At 36.4% G+C, this 20833-nt stretch overlaps 1 protein-coding gene across 1 annotated transcript in view; it reads right to left on the minus strand.

Moving 5' to 3' along the window:
* CPED1 (cadherin like and PC-esterase domain containing 1) overlaps nucleotides 1-20833 on the minus strand; it is a 286736-nt gene that overhangs the window by 219560 nt on the left and 46343 nt on the right. The window contains exons 3-4 of the mRNA XM_024757824.1: nucleotides 6427-6533; nucleotides 407-482 (exon numbers count right to left, since the gene is read on the minus strand). Of these exons, the coding sequence (XP_024613592.1) occupies nucleotides 407-482; nucleotides 6427-6533 (183 nt within the window). The remainder of the gene's footprint in view (nucleotides 1-406; nucleotides 483-6426; nucleotides 6534-20833) is intronic.

Consider the following 20833-nt stretch of genomic DNA (forward strand, 5'->3'; position numbering starts at 1 on the left):
GAGAACTTCAGAAAGAAGAAACAAAATTGTTAAGATCAGAATCACTTAACATAAAGAAATACATTTTTTTAAAACCTCAAGTTTTGTATAATTAAGAAGTACTATAATAACTGTTTTAAATATGAAGCAGCAATTATTTTGAAGACAAATACATAGGAAGAAAAGGAATATTCATCTAGAAAGTTAGAAGGCAAATCTAAAAGAAAGAATATCAATGTTTTGTGTTATTCCTTATTATCAAGGTCCTCCCATTGGCAAAACCTTGTGGATTCTGGAAGATTTGTGATAGTGGAATTGATAAACCAAGGAGCTTAGTATGCTGATCTGAGAGCTCCTTAGTCGGTGTCTGCTGAAGAAGCCTATATATCTCACAGGTTTACGCATAAGGAAGCAAATGAAAGATTACCTGGAAATCTTCTAATTAGTTGACATAATCCTTCCCTTCTGCAAAGCTGATGTTGTATTTCTGGTAATATGTTTACCTGAAAGGAATAAAAACGATTCTAGTGAGTTAGGCATTCTCTGCTAAAGCAAAGAAAATACAAACAGCCTACAGGGTACAGATGTGAAGCACTGTCTACACCATCCACCTCTTACTTTCAAATCTCTGTAAGTCAACATTAAAATCCAAAATAATAGAGTGGTTTATTTGATAACATAAAATAAAAACGTGCCCTTAGAAATGTTCAAAATATTGGGGAATACTTGTTAAAACCTTGATATATTTCAAAGCCATGAAATTTGCTAGAGAAAAATTTATGTCATTATGGCAAGTAGAGTAACACTACTCACTTGATAGTTGCACATTTTGCTTTGGCAAAAACTAGTACTAAACATTCCTCAAAGTCAACTACACTGCCAAGTTCCAAAGGCCCTCAGTGATTTGAATCACGGACATCTAGTGGTAATTCAATGCTAAACCTGTTAGCATTTATAGTTTTCACTTCATACTGAAGGGTATTTACTGCTTTCGAGTATAAAACCCAGTCACCACAAAACTATATTTTAACAAAAATTTGTTCTTAGAAAGCTTCATAAATATTGTCATAAACTCAAACATATCTTATAATTTTTAAAGAAAAGATACAAGCAAGCTTAATTCCCTCCTCTTCTGAATTGACAGATTAGCTATTCTCAGCTAAATCCCCCAAATAATGCCAAACATGGTAACGCCTCGTTAAAACCAACAGAAAGAGTCAGTGTAAATCAGCTTGAAAATCAGATTCATTTTTGAGCAATTATTGATTACTTTCAAATTAATTCACTCTACCCTAAAAATATATTAGAGTTTCTTTACTGTGGCCGGCTGGCCTGACTGGATAAAAAGAACTCAGCTGCAGCTGGAGAAAAGAGAGAGAACCAGAGACATGGGCTGTAGTCCCACTTCTGGCATGTAACAAAATCAGAACCTTGAGCCCGTCACTTTACTTCTTTTCAATTTCTCCATTTGTAAAATAGAGCCTTGGGTCTCTAAATACCACTTCCGCTCTAAGCTTTGATCAATTCAATAATTCAGTCATCAGCTGTAGTTTTTAAAAAAGGATTCATTTAAAGTGCTTTGAAACAGTTCATCGTTTAAAAGTTCTCTAACCCTTGCAATTTTGTTAACTCTATCCGTTTATTCAGCAAACTGTAAACTTCAGCCCAGGTCATGCATAAATAAAGCCCAGGCTTCAGCAGAATCCGCTCTTGTGAATATGAGAATTGAGAAAAGTGTATAGTACACTTTAGATTTTAGGAATGTCTACATTTCTCAAATTCAAAAGTGATCAATTTTAGAGTCTAAATGTAGGAAAAGAAGAAGGGCTTTCATAAACTCCTGAAGTTTTCAGTTCAGTCTAAGACAGGCTGGAGGGAGGGACAGAGCATGATTGCAAAGGTCTGGGGAACCCATCCTAGAGGCTTGGGGGTTTTGCTGTTATTGTTAACACACAAAGAACCTTTCTAAATTAGATTGTGAAAAGGTTTAAAAGTCAATAAACTTGAACCATTTTCCTCCACTTAAGGAAAAAAATCACTCATTTGCTATTGACTAAATAGAATCTTTAACGATAGAAGGGCCAAGAAAAAGAAGCAGCATTAGGTAAGCAGTAGTGAAGGCTGTGTATGGACACAGGTCCTATTGAAAACCTTCTCCGACTTCTTGAAGGGCTCAGAGTAAATGTGCCGGCCTTGCAGACGTTTAGAGCATCCCTGGTATGCCGTCCTGACCTCTACAAACTGAAAGGACTAGCAGAGCCCTGGTTAAATGGATAACAGTAACTGAACTAACGGGCCAGAAGAATGTGTGTAAATGCTGCAAAGACAGAGTACAGCTCGCACAGATTTCAGATACAAGGGTAGTTGTTGTGTCATATCAGAGAGATGACTTTTCACATGAGACCTTGGGTCACAACGATGAACTGACTCAGGGTCAACAAAGCATTCGCTTCAAAAAACCAGAGTCAAGCCAAAGGAAGCAACTGCTCTCACTTTCCCATCTCCTACCCAATAACCTCTTCCACTGCTCTTTCCTCCAAAGCACATCCTTGGAATTCACAGAGTGGAAGAAGATGACCTGGCCATGGTGACACGTGACACTAGAAATATCGTCTCTGTTCTACTCTGGAACTGAGCACCAAGCTAAGCAGTTAAACTAAATAACTTGGCACAAAAAAATAAACACATACAAGGCTATGGGTCCTACCGCTGTGCTAAATCAACTTTATTACACATATTAACTTTCTTAATTAACTTTTTAATTGTTAAACCTAATAATGTTCTTCAATATCCTAGTGCTTTTTCTTATTTTTATGTACATCATAAAATATATAAGATCTGCATCATTATCAAGTGGAACATAAAGAAGTTTTCACTGGGATTAGCTGACTTCTATACGATGAGCTCCTCCAGCTTAATACTGCAATAATTATTTTTAATAGAATTTAAGTTCACAGCAAAATTGAACAGAAGGTACAGAGATTTCCCATATACCCACTCCCCCCGACCCACACACAGCCTCCCCCATTATCAACATCTCCCCCAGAGTGGTACATCTGTTACAATTGATGAAGCTACACTGACACATCATTACCACCCCAACAGTCATTTTTAATATATACCGATTTTGTACTGGGTTTGAATGCTTTATATGTGTGTGTGTGTGCGTGCAAGTGTGCGCATGTATATTTTATATAGACAGCTGTTTTTCTTGGCACAGAAGCTTCTGTATCTTTGAAAGGATTAGAATGCATATAAAAAATGATAATGACATTTGGGCCCTAGAATATTTCTGAGATCAAACTGGGAGAAAGGAAATGTGCATTTAAAAATATTTTAGTCCTACTCTGTGGTAATCTAAATTGTTTTCATTACATACCGTCAGAAGCAAAAGTAAAAAAAAAAATCATTCTTATTTTGAGACATATTTCATTAATAAGAGCAACAGTATGATGTTAATTATAAACATTCAGAAAGTGTTTATAACTCAAAAAAACTAAAACTACAGTAATACCATTAACTCATTAAGGAAAGTAGACATTTGAGATGAGCTATTTATATAAAGTGTAAGAAAGCACCCAGGGAAAAAAATTTTTTTTGGTCACTCATGAACATTGAGAGTGACACACATGTCACATTGTGTCTTAGGGAACTGTCCTTTTTCTTCATTAGATCTGTACAGATGTTCACATCTTTTATCAAAAATCAGACCTTCTCTGAAAGCTGTTCAGTGTCATCCATAATGAAGAGAATTAATGGCAAGAAGGGAACCAGCTAATGAAAGAAAAAAGTCTTATTATCATCCATGTCTCTCCCAGGTAATTATCACTCCATCACGGTCACCTGAAAATGTCCTAGCACACTGTAAAATAAGAGCCATTTCAGTAGTTCTCAGTGCTCCAAGTACTAAAAACAGCATCCCAGATTCAGGGACTGCTAATCCTACACACATTCAGAACTAAAAACGAATTTCTCTGCTCTTGAAATACCAGGACCTGTTAGAGGTGAGACAGAGCCCCACTTACTAAACTTAGTGTCACCCCAAATAGTGGACCTTGCTTCACTTTCAGCATCACACAGACCAATACAGTTTTAAATTCCTGTTACTTTCCTCCCGGCTAGAGAGACTCCTGGTCATTCATCATCCATAACAGACCTTAAGATCATTTTCATTAAGCACTTAAATTCCAAAGCTCTGAAGAGGTGAGTAATCCTCATCTGAGCAGGTGCCCTTTCTTTGTTCATTCTAAGGTCATTAACAATCCTAACACATACCCAACAAATCTGAAGCAACTTCTGTTTTGAATATTTATGTTTACATAAATAAGTCATGGTTCACAAAACTTCAAATTATTCATGCTCCAAAGTGATAGTTATCTAAATGTATCATTTAGAATTTGTATATTCTTTAAGAATATTCATTAGAATAGGTTTTAAGTGCAGCAGCTAAATATTTATTTAGAAAGGCTCTATAGTGATATGGTTAAGAACACAGAATTTAAAGTCAGACTTCCAGAGTTTGAATCCTAGATGCTTCATTTATTAGCTAGGAGGACTTAAGTAATTTTCTTAAATCTCTCTGTGCTTCAGTCTCTTCATATGTAAAGAACGTATATAAACAAATATGTAAGCACTTAGAATTGTTCTCAGGAGGAGGCCTTGGCAAGAGATTGGAAGGTGGGAGTAGAGAGAGGCTGAATACTTATCTTCCTGGCTTCCTGTCTACAGGGCTATGATTTGGCAATGGCTACATTCCCCTATGTTTATAGCTCCTTTCCACAGATCCCTCTTTCTTGGCTCCGGCTCTTATTTGGTTTTGCTATACAATTCCTTCTATTGTACGCACCTTTCTTCAGACCAAGGGTGGTAAAACCTTATGATGTTGCTGGTCCCTGGGTGCCTCTAATCTTTTTTGTTTCTCTTATCCTGCCAAAAGCTCTGTAAATAGCTCTTTCATTAGTTTCTCTTCAGTTAAATCCTTTGGAGTATGGCATTTGTTTCCTGCTGGGAGGTTGACTGATACACACAGCAAATATTGTCGACTTTATCCTGTAGCTGATGGGAAGCCATGCAAGATTTTAAGCACAGGAGTAACCCGGTTAATTCATCATTTTCTAGTTTTCACTCTGATAACTGACAGCCCGATGGATTTCAGGAGCAAAACACTTGCTTCAGAAAAATCAGTGAGGAGGATTCAGCAATGGTCCTGGTTATACATGGTGACTGTCTGACCAGGATAAAGGTAGTAAGAACGGAGAGTAGGTAAGATATTTGAGAACTATTTAGAAGTTAAATTCCTTAGTATTCATGATTGATAGAATGCAGATGACAAGAGAGAGGAAGGGCTCAAAGGTGAAGGCCAGATTTCTATCTTAGGAAGTGACAGAGTGGTTAATCACGCTCATGAACGGCAGAGCAATTCTGCAGAGCTTCTAAATGCAAGCACAGATGTGAGTTTACCAGGGAAAATAATGAATTCATTTTCTCTACATTGAGTCTGAGGTCCTATGTGACGTCTAAGTGGAGATGCTCAGTGGGTAGTTACACACGCAAGCCTGAAGCATGGGAAACTGCTTTGAACTTTAGATGTAGATTTGGGAGTCATCAATTACAAATGGTAGGTGAAACGTTAGGGGTGGTGCTGGGGAACAGAGGCATTTAAAGAATGGACAGAGAAAAGGTGGCTCTGAAGGACACAGAAAGGATGGCCAAAGATGTACAAGAAGAAGCAAAAGAATGTGCTCAGTCTAAAGGTCAAGGGAGGAAAGAGTTAGAAGGAAGAAGGAGTGATCACAACTGTCAATTGCAGAAATATCAAATGATCACGGTAGCTACTATAGTACTCTTTTACTATTGAAAAATAGCTATTGGTTTTGACACTTTTCTCACAGATTTGTTAAAGTTACCAAAAATAGAGCATATGCAAATTTTCCAGCACGGTGACTAGCACATTGTAGGCATCTGATAATTTTTAGTTAATTTTTCTAGAAGCATTTGTAAAAGTTTACACACGATAGTAGATATAGGATGTCAATTTTAAAAGTTAATAAAAACTATATAAATTTGTTATAATTCAGGATATCAATTTAAGTTTGAAAAGTCAAAATAGGGATCTAGTAAATAAAATTTTTACTACTTTGGATGAACAGGTGGCCAGGGTAAGCAACACTCCATGGGCTATGTATTTCAAGGTCAAGTTTTGGGTCCCACTAGCTAAAACTGGATCCTTATTGGTAGCAGCTGAAGTTGAAGGGGATCTTATCAAACCCAAATGGTTAAAATTTATGCTAAAGTGTTTAACGCATGGCCATTGAAACTTTCTCCAAAGATTCAACGGTTCCAGTTTTTCAATACTTTTTTTTTTTCAACATTATGGACCAGGAAGTACTGGTGTTAATGTTCATAGATCTGATAAAATCTGTGCACATTTTGAAAAAGAATGTTTACCTTTTGATGCAAACCTAACTGGCACATGTCTTCCCTGGATATGCAAGGTTTTCCACCAGCTTTCCCAGAAGACAGGCAAACGAGCAGATCCCAAGAGCCCAAATCACCTAATAGCAAAAGAGTATGGAAAAACAAACAATTTATCAGATTTTTAAAGGCACCATTTACTTCTTCAGATTAAAGAATGTAATTATTTAAATCCTAAAACACAAGTAACAATGATTCTGAATATACTTAAAAGCATATATTCAAAGTAACTAAAATTCACCTTTTCTAATTAAGCAGAAATAACACTTTAATATTGTATCCTAGGGAAAATCCAATTATCTTAAGTTATATCATAAAATTCCTTTAAAAGACTAAAATTAGAATGTTTCAAATCACTAATTTTATAAATTTATAAAATCTTAATTGGAGATTGGGAGGAAAGAAAATTATAAAGTCTTTTAAGAGATGAGAGAGTTATAACGATATGAACTCAAAACATCGAACATTTTGTTCTGGGCCTCCGTATTACCATTACTTTTCATAGATCTTGAAAACCAAAAACGCTCTTAAGGGGCTTCCCTGGTGGTGCAGTGGTTAAGAATCCACCTGTCAATGCAGGGGACACGGGTTCGAGCCCTGGTCTGGGAAGATCCCACATGCCGTGGAGCAACTAAGCCCCGTGCGCCACGACTACTGAGCCTGCACTCTAGAGCCCATGCTCCGCAACAAGAGAAGCCATTGCAATGAGAAGCCCGCACACCACAACAAAGAGTAGCCTCCGCTCGCCGCAACTAGAGAAAAGCCCGCACGCAGCAACGAAGACCCAACGCAGCCAAAAGTAAATAACTTAAATAAATAAATTTTTAAAAATGCTCTTGTAAGTTTTCTTACAAAGAAAAAGTTATGTTAGGTAGAAAATAAAATTTAATGAAAATTTTAAGATAGGTTTAGTCTAAAAGGAATTTGTGTTCTAGTTATAGACAGAGTTGACTCTAAAATACAGAGTATAACACAGACTAAAGAAATGATATTTCATCTATTTCACCAAGAACAAAGTTCTTTGTCAATAAATCATAGTTACTTGCCAAAATAATCTCAGCAGAGTATATTCTTGCATAAGTAATTGAATACTTAAAAATTAACATTTATGTGGCTATATATGGGTTTATTTTCCCTTACTCTTTTTTTTTTTGCGGTACGCAGGCCTCTCACCGTTGTGGCCTCTCCCGTTGCGGACCACAGGCTCCGGACGCGCAGGGATCTTCTTGGACCGGGGCACGAACCCGTGTCCCCTGCATCGGCAGGCGGACTCTTAACCACTGTGCCACCAGGGAAGCCCCCTTATTCTTTCTGATCTATTTACATAAATTTGTATCAGCTTACCTTGCATATAACTGATGCTTTAGAAATATTTGTTAAATGCATGAATGAATAACTAGCTAATGATAGGGTAGTAAACACATTACTTCAGAAACAATATAGAAATATCTATCTCAAGAAAAAAAAAAACAGAAAAAGAACACTAAGTAATATATAAAAGAATTGGTACTACCTGGGAAACGTTCTCCATTTTGGACGGAAATCCGGTTTAGAAAATGAAGCAATTGCTGTACACATGGCATCTTTTGTTGATCAATACTAAGATAAATGTTCCTTCAAGTAACTATTTATGCCAGACCTCACAAGTCAGTTCCTGCGTTATTAGTGGCTTCAAAAAGCTAGAAAATATCCAATGCCTCCAAATTCTATCTTTTAAAAATTTCCTAGAATTTCTCACTTGAGAGCATAATGCTTTCAAAGAAGAATTATACAGGAAAAAAAAAGTTGATGAGGAAGAATATCTATGACAATTAGGAATGAAATTTCACTCTGCACTAATCAAGTCCTTTTCCATTTGACAAGTCCTGTGCTGTCTGAGCTATTGGTCCCTCTATAGTTGTCCTGTTGCTGGAAGGGAAACCTCTCTGCCAAACAAAAGGATCCAGACAACTGAACTCAAGTTAACTGAGCTCTTGTCCTAGAGCTTCTCTGTTTGCTTGATGTATCTCAAGATGCTGGAAGATAGCACAATAGTTCAAAAGAACAAGGAGAAATGATGTTGTTGATTGGGAGTTGGGAGAGAACTCACCCAGGTAATAGCCATCAGGCCTTAGGTGTCAAGGGTCTACCCTGTCCCATGCACTCTCACTCTGAAGGAAACTACAAGCAGATTCCAATGGCCAAAACCTAATACTCTATGATGATTCCAATACTTTATTTTAAATGTGCACCTGGCATTTTCAGCCAAAACCTCTGACATGGATTCAAAAGGGAAAACACAGAGACTATTTTCATTCGATATTACTTCTAGCCCAGGAAACACTAAAGCCCTAGAGGAAACTTCCTGTTATAATATACACAACTAAATATTTTCAGAAGATAAGAATATGCAGAGAAAGAGGAATTTCATATTATGGACTGCATTGTTTGGGAGTTAAAAAACAGTACGTTTTATATTCCTCTAAGTCTGAAGCATGCCCCCCTTCACTACCCAAGGCATACACACAATTTCTAGAATTGATAGAAAGAAATACATATTTAAGCCATAAATGTTTGAAACTGGAGACACATTTAAATAATTCAAAGTATTCAGTTTATTAAGAACCTCCTCTGAGCTGAACACTGTACTAGAAATATGAAAGTAAATAGCAAAACAAAAGGGCAGACAGTCACTGCCCTTAGCGGCTATAAGGAATCTAAACATCAAAAAGAATTTAGGCTAACTTATAAAGCATCACACAATTTCTTGATATTCATAAGGTTACCCCTCATCTCTCAAAAATATTTAATTAATATTTTAAGTGAAAAGTTAATATTTCAAAAATACCGTAGAGCACATCAATTTCCTCTTAAAATGAAGTAAAGTATAACCAAAAATTTTCAGCGATCTCTTCATATCCTTCTTGCCTAATTCTTGCTACCACGGTCTGAAAAAAATGCTGGTTGTTTCCACTCAAAATTCCTACTGTTACCCTTGCTGAATTCTACATCAAACTTCCAAATCTCTATTTCCTAGTTCAATTTTCTAGTTAAAGTAGACCTTTTCAATTTCTCTTCATTTCTATATAGAAATCTACTCCCTTGCCTGATTCCCACAGCCCTTTTTTAAAGAAAAAAGCTTTATTTGTTTTATGAGTGGTGCTATGAATTCAAGCTTGGTTTAAAAAACTCCCAAAACCATACTGAAATCTAGAAACTGGGAGCAAAGCATACTCAGTAGTGAAGTAAATAACATTCAGAAGTCAACCTTGGAACATCTGGGATACAAATCTGTTCCTCAACAAGATTACAGATTACTATATACTGTGAAGCTTTGGGGCCACGCTCAACAACCTAAAAGCATGAGTGTTTAGTGGACGATGCGTACAGCAGAGACTGCAGACTGCGGGCACACAGGGGGTGTAATGCCCGCATATAGGGTGCATTTGGTCTGCACAGTGTTTGTTTTGTTTTTTATTTTAAGCGTTTGTCAAAATCAAATTTTAGCACAATTCACATAAAAATCCAGATTTCAGCTTTCATTTGAAAACTTAGAAGTTTTGGGTTCATATCCTACAAGGCAGCCACTGACAGCTGAGGCCAGCTTCCCACATTTTCTGTAGTTTACCTTAGTGGCCCGACCTGGCCCAAACTCTGCCTGGGCTCTGGCTTTCGTAGCAGCAAACAGTCCTTAGAACTGGTATAAAACACTGGTTTGTCAGTTTTCCACGAATTGTTCATTCAGCAAGTTGATGTTCCATGTTTTAGCTCTCAATGAATTAGGCTTGTTCATTAGGTAAATTGGTTTTGTTGAGATGACTATAGGCAGTTGATATTTGCTCAGTTGGTCTTTAAAGGATGTCTGACCATACCCTTTGCTTTCCATCTTTGGCCGTGCTCTTTCGCACGGTTGAATAAGGTCACTTCAACTCCAAAGACATTTGGTTGGCCATCTTAAAGTTGGCAAGGACTGAAGTGTGGCCTCTTCGAGTCGTTCTTTCTCTAACAAGCCTGGAAAAAACCGATTGGCCTGTAGCCATCTTTTTCCCTTATGTCTTTTTGGTTGGATTGCTAAAGTGGACCAGGTCCCACTCCTAGGTGGACCTGCCTTCATTTCTTTCTTGTTCACACTCTCTCGTTGGACTCTTTCCACATTCAGTCTGTCTCAGGGCTGTTGCCACAGTTATACGTGGTCCAGGACAGGCTCTTTCTAGGCACCGAGGCAAACATTTTTGGCGTTGGTCTTACTTGATGTGTTTCTTCTGTCCCCTGAAGGTCGACATTAGTGTAAGAGCTGAGAAGTCAGATTTGGACTGAAACTAACACAACATTGTAAAGCAACTATACTCCAATAAAAAGTAACTTAAAAAAAAAAAAGATTTAGATTCAGGAAAAAACAGGCAAAGCAGATCCTGGCCAATTTGGATGATGGCTTCTTAGGCTTTCCTGGCACAGGGAAAGGAGACCTTTATGTGACTCAGCCTAACTCTTTAGAATACTGCATTAGGATTTGGGCGCCAAGGCCACACTAATAAATAAGGAATAGGAATAGTAGTAGTGGTAATGAATCAACAGCAATTAGCTCTTGAGTTGTTCCGAGTATTTGCATTAATTAATTTATTTTATACAGTACCCTGCTAGATATACTTTTTCTTTTTTTTTTTTTTAGTGCAGAAAGGTTAAATAACTTGCCCAAGGTCAGCCATCTAGTTCGTGATGGGAAGGGAATTTGAATACAGGAAGTCTAGCTCCAGAAGCCATGTTTGTGATCATTATTGCTTCAAAAAACAGGGAGGCAACACAGACACTTAGCTTTTGATGCCTTATATGTATTAACTTATGCAGAACTTCCAACAACACTGTGGAGTAGAAACTATTATTACACATACTTTACAGAAGAAGAAACTGAGACAAAGAGGAACTATCTAGCTTTGGTATTTTCTCAACTACTGTCCAGTGTCTATTTTCCTTTGGGACCTTGGAGGAAGAAGACTATAACAGGTATAACTCAGGTATTCCTAGACCCTCACCCAGCAATAGCATCCTAAAACATTATTAGTGATACCACTGGTAACTGAAGTAAGAGAAATATTCATGTGTAAAAGGAGATGGCTCTCAACTGCACATGTACTCAGGAACTATAAATATTAACTGGGTTTCTACCTACTTTTGAAAGGAAACCTCTAAAAGTTTCTCAGCTTTTTTTTGATGATTAAAATGATTTCTTTCCCTGTCACAGAGAAACCAGAGCAGGACAAGCTCCCAGATCAGGCTAGCCAAGCCCTTAAACAGAGAGGTCATAGGACATAGTTCTTAGAAAACAGGATGTGGGTGTTCCATTCTCCATCTCAACGTGAACAATCTATAGGATTCTCCCCATAAACTGTAGAACATTATTGCTCATTATCATGCCTCCATAGTGTTGGGTCTGGAAGCAATGAAAACTCCACAGACAATTTTAGAAGGAGATGTCAGGGTCCAGCTTTATTAATTCAGACATAATATGGCACTGACTATAGTTTTTATCCTTCTCTAAGCATTCTCAGGAACCACCTAACATCTCAGTGTTAAAAGTAAGAGCTATTTTTAAAGCTTTTTGTTTTTGTTTTAATCAAGCATCTGCCCTAAGGAGTGAGGCTGCCTTTAGAATATTTCCAGGTTCTCATAGTCAGGCTGTCAGATTGTAAAGCAAACAATCGTTCCTGGCTCTCAAATGACCTCCTCATTGATAAAGTCTACTGGATCAGTAATTCAACCCAGAGAACAACGGAGAGCTCTGAGATAGCATCATTCTTATACATGCTGTTTTTTCTCAAGGAATCACAAGTCTATTCCTGCTTTACTTTTCTCCATAGCATCTATCATCATCTGACACATTATGTATTTCTTATCTATTTGTTTATTGTCTGTCTATCCCCATTTGAATGTGAGCTTCACGAGGGCAGAACAGGGCCTATTTTAATCGCTGCTGTATTCTCAGTATCTACAACAGTGGCTGGAATTTAACAAGTATTTGCTACCTATTTGCTAAATGCATAGATGAATGAATAACTGAATGTGAGCAGTAGACCAATAACTAAGACTCAATAAAATGCTAGGATATTGAAATATTTTTGTAAAAATTAAAAATGGATGAATAATAAGAAAAAATATTAGAGTAGTTTTTTTAAAAAGGACATAAAGATACATTTTGGTTCTTAGTAAGAATGAAGGAGAGAAGTACATAAGAAAAACAAAGGTAACCAGTCATTGCATTTAAAGAATTGTAATATTAATTATGAAAACTAATAGCAGATTCCAAGTGCTTTACTTATTAGAAACTTTTCTGTGACCACATACATTTGACTGAAGCAGAAAAGATTTATAAAGTATGACTTGGAAAAGAAACTTGTCCAGGAACTTTTAAGATACATAGCTACTAAAGCCAAGTCTCATTTACTTATTCATAGTATTACACTATTATATTCCTTAAGGATACAGTAGTATGATTTCCTAAAATTTGTTTTATTTCAGTGTGAAATACTGAAAATGTTTAATTTTTAAATAATACATAATATTCCTTTATAATATAACAATTATTAAATAATACATAATATTCCTTTATAATATAACAATTATTAAATAATACATAATATTCCTTTATAATATAACAATTATTAAATAATACATAATATTCCTTTATAATATAACAATTATTAAATAATACATAAAATTCCTTTATAACAGGATATTTTACATGTTCACTGTTCCCTTTGTACAGCCTTTTATTCACAACTATAAGATTCTTATCACATAATAAAGTCTTCCTTTCTCTGTATCCTTCTTTTACCAGACTTAGTAGACAGTTTACATTATTGAATACATTATTAACTTATTAATAATAAATTGGGTTCTATGCTTGATTCTATCACAAGATTGTTTGAATATAAATTAGCCATTCCTGAACCAAGCTGCATTAACCTGTTCCCTTAACTGTATTCTTAATACGATGGATCTACCCATAATTAATTTTATTCATGGCTTTTCTTTAAGGACAACAAACATCCAAGTTCTTGTATATAACACTGATTATAGTAGACACTTAGTAGATGTTTATTGGATTATATATTTCAATTTTCAGAATTCATTTTAAAAGAAATCATATATATTGAAACTTGAGATTTTCAATGCATTATATAACATGGTCACAAACCCTAATTAAATCTGGTTTCTTGCCCCAAGACGCTGGTCATGGACTTTTGCTTGTTATGCCTCTGGCTCCTTAACCTCTAAGAGCTGATGATGAAAACTTTGTGTTTCACCACAGAGAAATTCTAAACCATTCTCTCCCTTGATGTTTTAAATCCACACTAGGGATAAAGTTTTCCTGCCCTAATGTCTACCAGCTTTCTGCCCTAAGAGAGGTTTGGAGATTGTTTCTGTGAAGAGTTTTGAACTCCTGAAATTTTTCTAACCTACTCACAAGTTCAAGAAAGCAACACTGGGCTTCCCTGGTGGCACAGTGGTTGAGAGTCCGTCTGCCGAAGCAGGGGACACAGGTTCGTGCCCTGGTCCGGGAAGATCACACATGCCACGGAGCGGCTGGGCCCGTGAGCCATGGCTGCTGAGTCTGCGTGTCCGGAGCCCGTGCTGTGCAGCGGGAGAGGCCGCAACAGTGAGAGGCCCGCGTACCGAAAAAAAAAAGAAAAAAGAAAGCAACACTATGCTTAAACTTTTGCAAAAGTTAAAAGACTCCTGTTCTAAAGGAACTTATCATTAAGAAGATCATGAAAAGAAATAGATAAGTTTATTTCTATGAAATAAGCTCAAGAAATGTTTACTTTAGAAGGCTTGCTAAAGTTTCCTTCTATAGGTTTTTTTGTTGGTTTGTTTTCTGTTTTTTTAAATATTTATTTGGCTGTACCTGGTCTTAGTTGCAGCATGCGTGCTCTTAGTTGCGGCATGCAGGATCTTTAGTTGCAGCACGCGGGATCTAGTTCCCTGACCAAGGATCAAATCCAGGCCCCCTGCATTGGGAGCTCAGAGACTTAACCACTGGACCATCAGGGAAGTCCCATAGGCTTTTTTTTTTTTTTTAATAATTTTTATTGGAGTATAGTTGCTTTACAATGTTGTGTTCGTTTCTACTGTATGGCAAAATGAATCGGAGATATATATATATATATATCTCTTCTCTCTTTTTTGGATTTCCTTCTCATTTCGGTCCCCACAGTGAATTAGGTAGAGTTTCCTGTGCTGTACAGTATGTTCTCATTAGTTGCCTATTTTATACATAGTATCAGTAGTGTATATGTATCAATCCCAATCTCCCAATTCCTCCCACCCCACCCCTTTTCCCCCTTGGTATCCATACATTTGTTCTCTTTTTTTAAAGTGACTTTTTTAAAAAAGATTTTCATGCCACTTATGTAGTCTTCTATTGAAGTATAACTGATTAGATATGTGTGCATGTGTGTTTAAACTTTTACTGCTTCAAGACTATTGTTTATCTGGGAGAAAACTCTCATTATTGCATTTTACCAAATTTCTACAAGTCTGGAATTCTCACCATCTTAGGAGACCTTGAAAGAAATGAACTCTGCAGCAACTTAAAACTCAGACTGCAATTTAAAACTCAGACTGCACCTAACACTCAGATATTGGTTTCCAATTCCATTCTCCAATAAGAGGAACCAGGGGTCCTTGGAGCTATGGCTGATTCAAGGGCTGGAAAAGTAAGTGTACAAGATGAGCCTAGAGCATCACAGTGCCAGAAAATGAGGAAGAGCTCAAAACCAAACAAGCAAACAAACAAATGAACAAAAGCAGTGATGGAGGTATGTTAAAGGGGCATGGGAGCCAACGGTCAAAACTGGAACAATTGGAGCAAAAACTAAATAAAGTAATATTGGTATAAAATAAATATCCACTAGTCCATACTGATACAAACAAATTATTGAATAAAAAAATAAATGGGGAGGAAGAGACAAATCTCTGGTGTGGAAAAATATCAAATAATTTTCATAGCTACTACAGACTCAAGGAGGTAGATCACAACTTCCTAGCCCTTCGGCATGAGCTGCTCACAGTGACACCCTTCCAAAGAGTCCAGTACGGAAAGGGGAAATAAAAGTATAATTTGCAGTGGAAAAACCTGACAAACACTACCTGTCAGGTGATTAAGGTTAATATCAACAGTGATAAGTCATGTGGATAGTCTATACCCTTGATATGATATGATGAGAATTTTACCTCCGTGGTCTTACTCCCCCAAACCATAACCCTATACTAATCAGAAAATACCAGGCATGACCCAACTGAGGCACATCAGAACACCTGACCAGTTCTTCTCAAAACTGCCAAGGTCATCAAAAACAAATAAAGTCTGAGAAAAGGTCACAGCCAAGAGAAGCCTAAGGAAACACGACAACTAAATGTAATGTATCCTGGATGGGATCTTGGAACAGAAAAAGGACATTAGGTAAAAAGTTTAAAAATCTGAATGAAGTATGGACTTTAGTTTTTTAAAAAAAAATCAGAATAAACATATTCTCCAGAGAAAAAAAGATGATGACTGTTAAGTATATGGCTGTAACTAGACACATATTAATTACCTTTCTCACCAAGTATTTTATACTAAGAATGTTGTATTACAAAACCAATCTGCACTACAATGAAGAAAGTGAAAAATAATTACTTTCTATACAAGATGGATTCTCTGATAAAGACAATTCCGATGGTATTTAAAATACAGAAGACTGAAAAACAGATCAAGTTCAGGGTTTGAGACCCTCCTCAATACATGCAGCTCCCCAAATTTCTAGCCTTTCATTTCACTTGTTACCATTTCTCTCTAAATTCAACTCCTTTGATGATTTATTTACATTCATTGCTTTAGCTATTGCTTCCCTGCGACTGACTCTCAAATTTACATTTCTTAACCTTTCTTATGTTTCAGATCTCCAGTTACATCCTAAGACAAATGCCCTGCTGAACACATATGAATCAGAACCTGTATCTCCTACCAAAAACCTGTCTGTCCTTCCAGTTTTATTATCGTCAAAGGTGTAGTCACCTTCTCTCCCTCAAGCTAGAAAGCATAACATCACCTTCAACTAGTACTTGTCTCTCATTCCACTTCCCATTGATCTCCAATTCCCATCCAACCTAAATTAGAATTTCTTAAATAGTTCCTGACCTTTCCAAATCCTATCACAGTCTAAATCTAAGATCTCACTATCTCAGCAAAGTCTCCTAATTAGTCACCCTGCTTCTATTTCTTCTCCCTTCATTAATCCATTTTCCTCCATAAAGCCACAATCATCCTCTGAAAACACAGATCTTATCGCCACCACAATACAGATCAAATTCCTTAGCAAAGCAACAGAGATCCTTCACACCTGCCCCAACCTTGTTCTCTAGCTCTTTCCCTCAAAGCAGCACTCCCCAAATCCCACTTCTTCTCAGCCACATGGACCCTTGTTGGCCCCTGAGACTCCATACACTTTTATTTATTTTTCAATTAATTTTTATTGGAGTAGAGTTGATTTACAATGTTGTGTTAGTTTCTGCTGTACAGCAAAGTGAATCAATTTTACATATACATATATCCACTCTTTTTTAGATCCTATTCCTATATAGGTCATTACAGTGTATTGAGTAGAGTTCCTTGTGCTCTACAGTAGGTCCTTATTAGTTATCTATTTTATATATAGTAGTGTGTATATGTCAATCTCAATCTCCCAGTTTATCCCTCCCACCTCTCTTTCCCCCTTGGTAACCATAAGTTTGTTTTTTACATCTGTGAGTCTATTATTTCTGTTTTGTAAATAGGTTCATTTGTACCATTCTTTTATATTTTTTAATTTGTCTTTCTCTGACTTACTTCACTCAGTATGACAATCTCTAGGTCCAATATATATATATATATATATATACCACATCTTCTTTATCCATTCCTCCATCGATGGACATTTAGGTTGCTTCCATATCCTGGCTATTGTAAACAGTGCTGCAGTGAACACTGGGATACACATATCTTTCTGAATTATGGTTTTCTCCAGATATATGCCCAGGAGTGGCAAGGGATTAATCTCCAAAATACACAAACAGCTCATGCAACTCAATATCGAAAAAACAAAAACCTAATCAAAAAATCGGCAGAAGATCTAAATAGACATTTCTCCAAAAAAGACATACAGATGGCCAAGAGGCACATGAAAAGATGCTCAACATCACTAATTATCAGAGAAATACAAATCAAAACTATAATGAGGTATCACCTCACAGCGTAAGAATGGCCATCATCAAAACAAACATCTATAAACAATCAATGCTGGAGAGGATGTGGAGAAAAGGGAACCCTCCTACACTGTTGGTGGGAATGTAAATTGGTACAGCCACTATGGAGAACAGTATGGAGGTTCCTTAAAAAAGTACTAAAAATAGAACTACCATTTGATCCATACACTTTTAGACCTGTGTGCCCTAGCATGCAGCTCATACTGATGAATGCTCTTCCCTCTAAAATCTACTTGAGAAATCATTGTCACAGATCAAGTATTCACTTATGACACCTTCCTAGACCCCCACATTCAGCATTGGTCCCTTCCTTTTCTGTTCTCTCAGAACATTTTATTTCTGCTCTTCATACTGCTCCTATTGTATCTTATATTACAGTTAAACATGTACATCTTTCCTACTCAAAAATGATCCTTGGATCTGTAACGTTTTCATATAGTGAAAGCTTGTTAGAAATGAAAAATTTCAGTCCCCAACTCAGACCTCACCAAATCAAATTTGTCAGTAACAAAATCCCCAGTATGCACATGTGAGTTTGAGAAACACTGATATACACCTCTGCCCTATAGTTCCTTGAAAGGTCTCACTCACTTTTATAATGCCCTCTCTCCATCCACACCGATTTTAGTATCCTACACCCAGCTCATGTTTAATAAACATGTGTTAAATAAAACGTGTTTAGTGTCAATTATAAAATATTCTGATGCCTGGCTATAATGTCCTTGTCATAATCCTTGTTATGAGGACGATGCTTGAAAATGGGTTCTTTTATTACTTGAGTACTTGACTTGAGTTTTTGACAGACACTCCTTGTACCAAATTCCACAGAATGGTGCAGGAGGTTTTAGTGTATAATTAGTGTGGTGACACTTCATTTAACCAAATATTATTCCTTCTTCCTGATTTATTAAAAGTCATTTTGCATGACTTCTTTAAAATGCAGTGAATAAAACCTAATCATATCTGGTTTAACGTTGTATAATAATGCACTGGGGACTTCAAGCAATCTGAGAGGGAGGTGGGAGTCATTGATTTAAAATTTATTCTAAGAATAATTACGCACTAATTCAGCACAGATGAGAATCAAGGCTTGAGAAAATATAGTTCACTAACATGAGAAAAAGAATCAATTCTCTCAATGGCTTATTACTTAATGCCACAGGTATTTCAGGATTACACAGCTCTTATTCATAAAGCATTATTTTCAATAATCTTTGGAGATTTACTTAAACCAATCATAATATTTCTGTGAGATATTTACGGAACAGGTCTTATCTTCCATTTTCATACCAAGCAATAGATGATCTAATGAGCTTGTTCAAGGTCATTCCAAAAAGCAGATGTGAGGCCTAAAACTCAGATCTCCTAGTAACACTAATACCACTCTTGGGAGGATATTATGAAAATTAAATGAGTTAATGTTTGTAAAGTGCTTAGGACAGTGCCTAGTACTTGATAAGCTTTACATAAGTATTTGTTGTTTAATGAATAGATAGGTGGGTGGGAGGTAAGATACAGGCAGATAAATTTGTGGTCTCGATGATAAACTCAAGAAGAAATGTGACATCTTCTATATGTCTTGCCGCCTATTATTTAAGCCTTCTGAATAGGGCAGTATGAGTAGAATTTAGAAAACACAGAAAATAATCTTCTGTCTCAATTCTGTACCATCCCTTCATGTTTTGTTAATAGGCCTTCTTACCGTAGAAGGAGAGTATGTTAACTCAACAGACACCATTTGGTGGTTTTGGTCTAAGGGAAACAGAGGACTTCTTCAGCATGAGGCCTCAGTTAAAATTCATACACATTGTCTAGAACTGGGACCTAGAACTGGGATCAGTTTTCTCTCATTGGCAGTACAAGTGCATTTGCTAGAATATGTGACATCTTCAGCCCTGAAACTGATGATGAAGGAAGGTACATTTTCATGAGTGAGTAGCAAAGAGCCCCATGTGATAGATGTGACCTGACTAGTTAGGCCAACCCTGTGGGACGCTAAAGTGGGTGCTTTAGGTAAGGAGGGACTTGGGTAATGGGTAAGCAGAGCTATTGCCTAAAACCCGTTTCATCCGCTTCATAATTTTCTTAAAATTGGCCCTGCTCTCAGAAGCCAAGGGGGTATCAGAAGTGTCTCCTGAGGCTAATAATGCTGTCATCTATGAGATGAAGAACACTTAGCCCATATGAAACTAGGCCAAGTATATTAAAGTGTACCGTATTATTAAAGTGTATTGTTCCTACACATCTAAGAAGCACATTTTTTCCACATATTTTAATAGAATTCTGCAAAACTGGTGTTTCCTCTAATCTCTTAACATGAGTTTTCCACCTCTCCAGAGATTCTAGGAACATAATTTGCTATTTTTCTAATTATTTATTACTCAAAATTTGTAGCATAATCTCATTTCCCTTATTTTGATTGTCTTTAGTTAAAACCATTTTCTTTGACAGTGTTAATTTTAAGATTTATGTATATATTTTATTATCTTTTAATGCTTTAACTTCTGTCAAATTGATTCCCAAGAATAATATTGCTGGCTTAGAAACTATAAGTATTTTAAATGTTATAGATTTTCCAGATTGTTTTCCAAAAAAAGGCTACAATATTTCACACTTCCACAGGCAATGTATGAGAGCTTCCTTTCCTGGAATGTCCACCAGCAACAGGTGATATCACCAATTTTGAAATTTGCCAGTCCTGGGACTGTAAAGTGATATGCTATACTTTAAATTGTCTTTCTGTAGCTTTTTGTGAACTTCATGATCTTTTCTCCTTTGTTTTGACATTTAGATATGAAAATATAAACTGCTTATTCATATCCCTTGTATAAAAAAGATTTAGAAATAAAAAATTAAATTTAAAAAACAGCACTTAGAAAAATAGAAATATTTTTAAATTGATGTGTAAGTAAAGCTTCCTTTCCTATGAAAGAATTTAAATGATGTGACATTTTTAACTTCATCAGATTAAAAAATGTGATACTGAAGATCCATGGAGAACTAGTGCTGCTGATGAAAGTAAAAATAGGAACCATCATTTTGTAGAGGAATGTGGCAGGAAGAACCACAGTTTTAATATTTAATGCATTGATACAATAATCCCACATTACACCCAAATCTC

This window comes from Neophocaena asiaeorientalis, unplaced genomic scaffold, assembly GCF_003031525.2.
Source record: "Neophocaena asiaeorientalis asiaeorientalis breed wild unplaced genomic scaffold, Neophocaena_asiaeorientalis_V1.1 scaffold116, whole genome shotgun sequence".
Lineage (NCBI taxonomy): Eukaryota > Metazoa > Chordata > Mammalia > Artiodactyla > Phocoenidae > Neophocaena > Neophocaena asiaeorientalis.